This window comes from Phalaenopsis equestris, unplaced genomic scaffold, assembly GCF_001263595.1.
Source record: "Phalaenopsis equestris unplaced genomic scaffold, ASM126359v1 Scaffold000002, whole genome shotgun sequence".
Classification (NCBI taxonomy): Eukaryota; Viridiplantae; Streptophyta; class Magnoliopsida; order Asparagales; family Orchidaceae; genus Phalaenopsis; species Phalaenopsis equestris.
The window spans coordinates 67804208-67812940 of NW_018164444.1; the positions used below are offsets into that span (position 1 = coordinate 67804208).

Below are 8733 nucleotides of genomic sequence, written 5' to 3' on the forward strand. Positions count from 1 at the left end.
TACATACATATATATATATATACATACATACATATATATATATATACATACATACATATATATATATATACATACATCATACATATATATATATATATATACATTCATACATATATATGTATAGATAGATAGATAGATGCATATTAGTAGAGAGAGAGTGTGGGTTTATATGCGTGCATGAGAGAGGAATAGGCTACTTTTTTACATGTTTCCACTTCTAAATGCATGCAAGATCGTTTGATGTTTTGATGTTGATCTACAACCTAAGAGCAATTTGGTGATCTAGTTTTATAACATTTTATGAAAATATTGACTATAGATTACACTCATGGGCTATTTGGAAAATCAAACCATTTGGTATGAAGAATTTCAAATATTGTGCAAAATTGCAATGCATTTAAAATTCATCTCTAGTTCAATTCCAATGCATTTACAATTCATTGGATTTTAGTGAATTTCAAATACATTGTTTATGTAAAGCGTTGCTCGCCATTGTGCCCAAAAACTGATATTATTTGTCTACCACAGCCACCGCCAGCCTCTCGTCATCTATCGCCTGCCCATCGCCATCCGCCTTTGCCTGCTAACAGACCTATTTTACATTGAATTCTTTTTTTTTTAAATCATACAAGAAAATATAAAGTTATGTATTTATTTTACACTGAACAAAATAGCTCCAAGGTATTCCAAATATAATAAATTATTTTTACATTGCATTCTTTTGCATTGCATTTCTTTTTTTTAGCAAACCAAGCAACTCTTTAATTAAAAAATTGAAAATTTCTAACATCTCATTCTAAAAGTGTCATCTTCACATAATATTTTTGAAATCAAACCCATTTAAATTATTTTACATTTTATTTTTTAAAATGGTAAAAAAATTTACGTTTTATGTGAGTACTCCATCACCATATAATTGATAGAATATTCATCCCACCATCTAGATTCCATTATAACCCTCTTTTTTGTATGCTTATTACTTCATGGAGCCATCCTAAAAATTTTATAAAATTTGGCATCATGCTAATTTTATAAGCCAAGTGATTTTAAGTTCCCAACTGAATATTTTTGGTTGAAAAATCAAAGAAAATAAAGCTGTGCCGAAAAATATCTCTTCTTTCTAAAACGATAATGCTCTATCCCTATACTCTGTCCCTATAGACATAACATATATCTACTCTACTATGATCCTAGGCTGCTTTGAGGGCCACAAAATTGCTATCTGGTCTTGGTTTGATGTGCACGGATGGGTTGCGATCTTTAAAAGTTGCAACTGCTTTTTTTTTTCTTTTTTTTTTTTAATTTAACTTTATATTCTCTGCCATGAGTATCATTTACCATAGGCTTAGAATATCATTTTTGTCTTGAGCATCTAATCTTATTACAAAGAATCTGCAGTTAAATTTATTTGAGCTGCTTTATCTTGCTTTTTCAGTTTATTCCTAGTCTATTTAGTCTTCTTATTTATTTATCATTTATTTATGGAGCATTTACTTACATACCACCCAACTCTTATGTATTTACATATCTAACACATAATATTTGCTTTTTCACATTTATGCCGCCCAAATCATTCATGCCACATATAAAAAATCACTATTTTTACTTTTAAGAAGTGAAATACACATTTTCATGCATAGGTAAGCGGGCATATATGTAAAAATTGAAGTTTACGTGTTACAGTATGTGATACATAAGCATTGAGTAGTATGTATGTAAATCTTCCTTCCTTTGTTTATTTATTTATTAAGTATTTTCAATTGGATGACAAAGTTGGTGGAATGGATTCATTTTTCCTGAAGAACATGGCTAATCAAAGAAACTGGCCAACAAGGAGGAGAATTGCAAAATACAACTTTGCATGTCAGTATTTGATACTCGAAGAGGTGTTGGAAGAATAAGGTTGCTTTTCAACTTTGGTTCTTGCTCTACTTTGGAAATATTTTCACTGATATTATATGAGAGGGCCAATGAGAGGTAAATATTCAAGTAAAATGCATTAGTTCTGCATTGATTACAATGTTGTTGGGGGCGTTTACATACATACCATACCACCCAATTCTTATGTATTTACATATCTAACACCTAATGTTTGGTTTTTACATTTATACCAACCAAGTCTTTTTTATCACAAAAAAATGCCACCATTTTAACATTTAAACAGAGAAACACGCCTTTTTATGCATAGATAAGGTGGTATGCATGTTAAATTTAAATTTAGATGTCGGATATGTAAATACATAGGAGTTGAGTGGCATGTAAGCAAAACTTTGCTCTTTTTAATGTAAGATGAGTTTTGTTGTAGTAGAAAGCTCAACTCACTTTAGATAAATAAAATTACTGCCACTAAAATATGATGGATCTCCCAAATCTCTTGACAAAATTCCCAATAGGTGATAAAATCATGATGTTTTTAGAGATTTGTTTTTTCATGATAAAGCAAAATAAGAGAAACAAGAATTCAGCAGCTGCAAAATCTCCAAGAACAACATCTTATGTTGAGTGATATTGAGTTCTATACTTATATAAGTAACAAATTATGCTATAACATGTAAGGGTTATACTGCATGATGGTCGACAGATTAATTTTCCTCTGGAAGTTCATACTCGAGCTTGTAATGAAGCACTTTTGGGATGAATGATCCCTTGAAAAGTCTTGCAATAAGGGATACAAAACATAGAATAATGAGAAAAGTGTCAAAATGATCCCCAACTCTTTGTAGGCGGCCATTTTAGTTCGAAGTTTCTAAAGTGTTAATTCAGTCTGCGTACTTTTTTAGTATGGGTTGGTATAATTCCCAATGATGACTATTTTACCCCCCATCAAAAATAGTTTGTATACTATTTTAGCTATGCTATAAATTCTGGGACTAAAATGGACCCCATGTAAATAACCAAGGGATTATTTTGACAGTTTACTCGTACAATAACTTATATACTATGACCCGAGTTATTATGCATCATGGCAAAGTTTGCGTCTTTAACCACTTTTAACTGATTCGTTGAAACTGAACTCGGGTTGACAAATTGGCATGGGTTGAATGGACCTGGTTAACTAGGGTTGTGTTCAGTTAACCAAGTTGATGGGGTTGTTTATTTACTTTGTTTGGTTGTTTCCACTATTAGGGTTGTTGAGTTTGGCAATCCAACCTTGGAATAAATCTTGCTTGTTTTTGAAAGAACTTAAGATTTCTTTTTTTTTTTTTTTTTGCTTTATAAAAACATAATTTGTTTATGTTAATATGTAGTTGTATTTAACATGTTTTATTTCTCTGAATTATTGCATTATTGTTTGTTAGATTTGTATATATTGCTCATTTCCTTCTTGGAAGATTTACATACACACCTCTCAATTCTATGTATTTACGTATCTAACATATGAACTTCAATTTTTAAATATGTCACTTTTAACTATTGATACTTTTTATGTGATATAAAAGATTTAGGCGGTATAAATGTAAAAAAAATAAAGTTTAGGTGTTAGGTATATAAATACATAAATGCAAGGGATTTCAAATTTTGATTAAGTTGTAATTTGGGTGATTTTCAAATACACTATAAAAGATGGCTTTAATTGTAAAAGTCACTGCATGAATTTTAAATACACACCCACTCTCTTATCAACCTTGGTTAGCCTTCCTATTAGGATCATTAAAAATCTTCATTTTTATATTTAATCAAAGTTATATTAACTTTAATTCAGATGAAGTGATTAATTTAGAGAAAAAATTATTATTATTATTATATGCTAAGAATTTAACTCTAATTTGCATATTATATTATTTTTATAATTTTAAAAATGTCACACCCCACAAGTTTGGGAAGAAATTTACAAAATTTAGCATGTGTGAGTTGAAAATTAAATGAGGATAAACTTAATTTCAAAAATATTTTTTTTTATGAATAATGTCATCATAATGTCTAAATCGACAAATTCCATAATAATCTATCTATTAAAAAAAATTATATTTTCATTCGAATATTATTTCAAATAAACAAATTTATAGGTGTAATTATATATGAGAGTTTGAAAGATAATTATTTAAAGATTAATAGAATTAAAGATTAAATTATAGCTCTAAAAATTATTTTTGTTACTAAGATTTTTAATGTTATAAGTGTTTATGCTCCTAAGTAGATTTTGATATAGGTTCAAAAGAAGAATTATAGATTGATCTAGAAGAATTAATATAAATGACACCTCTTGAAGAAAGAATTTTGTATTGGAGGGGAAATGAACATATTGGTAGAGTGGTGGAAGATTTTAGAAATATTATTGGTGGCTACGATTTTTGAGTGATTAATGAATAAGTTAGAATCGATTAGATTTTGTTTTATTATATATTTTTTTTTATTGTTAATACTTTATTTAAGAAAAGAGATGAACAACCATTACTTATAAGAATATATATAATAAAATATAAATTGATTATTTTCTTATGAGAAAAATTAATTGTTGAGAGTGTAAACATTGTAAGGTCAGTCCAAGTAAAAAACTAAGTACTCAATTTTGATTATTATTTTTGAATTTTAAGATAAAAAGTTGTAAGATAAATAATACAAGAAAATACCGTCATATAATTAGATGAGGGCGCCTAAAAAAAACAAATATAATTATTTTTATGAGTGAACTTTAAGATTTCAATATTTGGAATATTCATGAAGAAAGAAATTTTAATGTTGGATAAAGTAATAAGCATTATTAAACAATTGACAAAAGATGCACATGGAGAATCAAAATAAAAATTTTTGTAAATAAAAATAGTTGCTCGTGGAATAATGATGTGATAGAAAAAATAAAATTTAAAAAGTATGTTATAAAAATTTTAAATGTAAATCTCAGATAGCTGGGAAAAATATAAGGTAATCCGTCATGAATCTGATAGAACAATTTGTAACACTAAAAATTCATGTTTCCAGTAGTATTTATAATAGATTAAGGGTCTGTTTGAGGCAGTTTTACAAAACGCCGCCGAACCGTTTGGTTCGCGCGTTTCGCCAGTTTATCCGAAATTGCGTTTGAGTTTTTACACTGAACGCAGGCCGCAGGTCGACCCCCGCGACCGGCCTGCGGGTCGCGTTTCAGGATAAGCAGCTTATCCTGAAACATACAAGCTGCCCCAAACGGATCATAAATATTAAGAATGGTGAAAATGTATGTATAAACTAGTCAAACAAAGTGAAAAAAAATAAGGATTTAATTCAAGTATATTAGAGATTAAAATAAAAAAGTATTTTCTTAGAGGATTATATTCAACATAGATAGTTGAGTTATTTTGATAAACTTTTCAATGATGTTTCTGTTAATACGATTGACCTTAGTGATCGTAATGACATTAATAATAATAAAACGTTTTACTTTTGGTAAAAAAGAATTTGAGGGGGCTTTAAAGAAAATTAAGGGTGGAAAATCAATATTACCTTATGATATCCTATTCAAGTGTGAAAATATTTAGAATATGTGGGAGTTTCTTGGCTTACTAAACTCTTTAATATTATTTTAAAAACTAAAATGATGTCCGAGGAGTAGACGAAGATTATTTCGGTCACCATTTTAAGACTAAAGGGAATGCACAAAAGGGTGCAAATTATAGAGAAATTAAGTTGATGTGCATACTTTAAAATTTTGGGAGAGGGTGATTGAGCATAGGTTAAGACGTGATACAAAAATTTCTCATAGTTTGGATTTATGTCGGACATGATTAGTGGAAGCTATACATTTATTGAGAGGTTTGATGTGTAAGAAGGATTTATATATTATTTTTATTGATTTAAAAAAGACTTGATAAAGTTCCAAGAGAAGTCTTTTGGAGGGTTCTTGAGAAGAAAGGTGTTTATATGACTTATTTTCAATTCATTTATTGCCATTACTTGTGTTTGAACAGTCGGAGAATTGATCAAGTATTTTCTTTCAGTCGGATACCATCAGAGATCAGCTTTAAGCTCATATCTTTATTGCTTTAGTTATGGATGCTTTTATTGGACATTTACAAGAGGATGCACCTTGGTGCATGCTTTTCGTTAATGATATTCTTCTTGTGGATAAGTTTAGTGAAAGAGTTCAGAAAAAACTTCAATTATGGAGGTCTACATAGGATTCTAAAGGTCTTCATTTGAGTAGATCTAAAACTAAATATATGGAATGTAATTTTAGTAGTAGCAGCTCTAGTGGCAAAGCTGTAACTATAGGTGATCAAACCATTAAAATGTGTGATTGTTTTAGATATCTTGGGTCTATAGTTCAAAGTGTTGGTGATATAAATGGGGATGTTATTAGTAGAATTCAATTTGGTTGGTTGAAGTGGAGGAATACGTCGGTCGTATGTGATAGAAAAGTATCGCTTAAACTAAAAGGAAAATTTTATAAGATAGTGGTGAAACTTGCAATGCTCTATGGAGCAGAATGTCGGCCTTTAAAAGAGAAGCATAAAATAAAGTAAAGTGTTGCTGAGATGAGAATGCTTAGGTGAATGAGTGGCTTGACACTTAAGAGTCAATGCAAAATCAATATATCTTTGATAAGGTTGGTGTACCTCCAATAGCCGACAATATTAGAGATGGTTGTCTTAGATGGTTTGGTCACATTAAACGCCGACCATCAGAAGATCTTATTAGGAGAATTGATTTTTTAGATTGGACTTATGTTAAGAAATGCATAGGTAGACCAGGCATCAAACACGATGAAATCCAATGATTTCTTGTTGGGATATTCACTTCATATAACTATGAATATTTCATACATCATAGGCCAACCATTTTTATGCATACTTAAGCATAAATTACAGAAACAAAATGCTTTGCATTTAACAGGAGTAATACAAAGTTAATTATTTTAACTATTTCAAAGAATTGAATGTATATAAATTTGTGCGGCAATAAATCATGATAGAGCTAACATTCAGCTCATATCAACATGCTAATGCGAAAAATATCAACTGAATAAACATATTACACATACAATGAATGATATCTATGGTTTCCTTTAAGTTAGGCTTTAATAATTAATATTAAAGTATCATTAATTTCTCATTAATTAATAATTTTCATGTGGCTTAATGAAATCTTTATCTCCATCGTAATATTTAACTATTACAAAATGTATACAAATATATAATATATATGATGTATGCATCTATATATTGTAAATTAATTTATCTCAACAAATAAATGACTGTGAAATATCTAGTACTTCTTATATGTAAAATCAATGATTATGTATTTGTGAAAGGTTGGATGCCCCATTTAAGGCTCAATTATTATAGCATCTTATCTTCCCTGAATTGCATAATGTATATCCTTATTTAGTACAATTTATTGTTGTAATTATTATTATTACTAATACGTCTTGAATAAATTTTCAATGTGCGACATGAATCTCAAGGCATGACACGTCTCTCGATGCATCATTTGAGAAATGAACTTTAAAGCTTTGATAAATAGTCATCAGGAAGTTTCACTTTAGTAAACTTACAGTTAAATTGACCGGCTCGGCGAGACGGACCCAATGATACCAAAATTGATCTAATACAAGTCAAATCAAGCTCATATCAAGACATAAAATTATTTTTGGAAGCTTTTCAGACATATTTGGAAGATCAAAACAACTTAGAATCGAGCTAGTTCATAATCGAATCGATCGTCTCCACAAGAAGAATCCAAAGAGCCCAAAATCGCTCAATTCTGGCATCGTTAAGGTCCTCAAATGTCCATCAAACGTCATCAGATCAAGATAAGTTCTTGGTGCCGTCCAATTAAAATATTTCATATTCATTCTTTAATTGCAAACATAGCTCTATAGATAGAGCCACAAATAACCTTGATGAGCCAATCAAAGCCACATTTCTTCCCACTTCTCTATTTTGAGCAGCCACAAATAATCTTGATGAGCCATCAAAGCCATCCAAGCCACCGATCACACTATAAATTGTTCTCCATTCTTGCTTGCACTCCCAAGGCTTCGGTGGACTCCCAAGGCACACGAAGAGGAAGTTTATTCGTGCATGTGCATACCGCTCTCCCCTCTATCGATCCCTACCGCTCTCTTTCTCGCGATACCCTAAACTCCAAATTCATGACTTGATAATTGTGAAGGGTGGCAAGGAAAGGACCGGGGCGGTGTTGGTCGGGTAGGACCGGTCTAGTCTAGAAGGAAAAAAAAAAATGAGTTATCACAAAAACAATCATTATATTTTTGAATTCAAAGTTAGCTCGATAAATCAATGAGTTGAACAAATACACAATATTGTTTTACCCATTTGCATAATGATCACTAAACACCCTTAAATTCAAGTCAAAAATAGTCTGAGATGGCTTCTAACCAACAAACATAAATTGAGCTAAATATTTTCTCAATCAACGAATATGAGCAACATTGAAAAAAAATAGTCTGCCACCTGTTGAAGTAGTCAAGTTGGGCCCACCTGTTAATCAGTGAATAAATTTATGTCCATGCCATTTAAGAGCCGTCTAACATCTATATCGCCGACTTCTCCATTAGGAGGACGTCGTAGGCGTCACGTACGAAACAAAGATCCCACATCCTAAAAGCATCAAACACAAACAAAAATATCTCAAAAGTGGGTCTCATTAGCACATCCACGGTTTAATATCTGACCCATTTAATGACCTGTTTCCCATTCGTTTCACCAATGCGAATGTTAAATCGTGTTCAGGTTTTCGGGTTGTGAATCGTGCCGGGTCATTTTCAGATGCCGTCGATAAGAGAGGGCGCAT

The 8733-nt window shown here is 30.7% G+C and overlaps 1 protein-coding gene across 7 annotated transcripts in view; it reads left to right on the forward strand.

Annotated features, from left to right (window-relative positions):
- Positions 1–2093, forward strand: part of LOC110017837 — an 11168-nt gene extending 9075 nt beyond the window's left edge. For 3 of the 7 annotated variants that reach the window (XM_020714957.1, XM_020714961.1, XM_020714964.1), the window contains one exon: positions 1774–2093. In XM_020714957.1, the coding sequence (XP_020570616.1) occupies positions 1774–1901 (128 nt within the window). In that variant the 3' untranslated portion in view covers positions 1902–2093. Of the gene's footprint in view, positions 1–528; positions 751–1773 lie in introns of those variants that run through there. The other 4 variants (XM_020714960.1, XM_020714959.1, XM_020714958.1 and 1 more) reach the window with 3 other exon arrangements.
- Positions 2094–8733: the final 6640 nt, after the last annotated feature.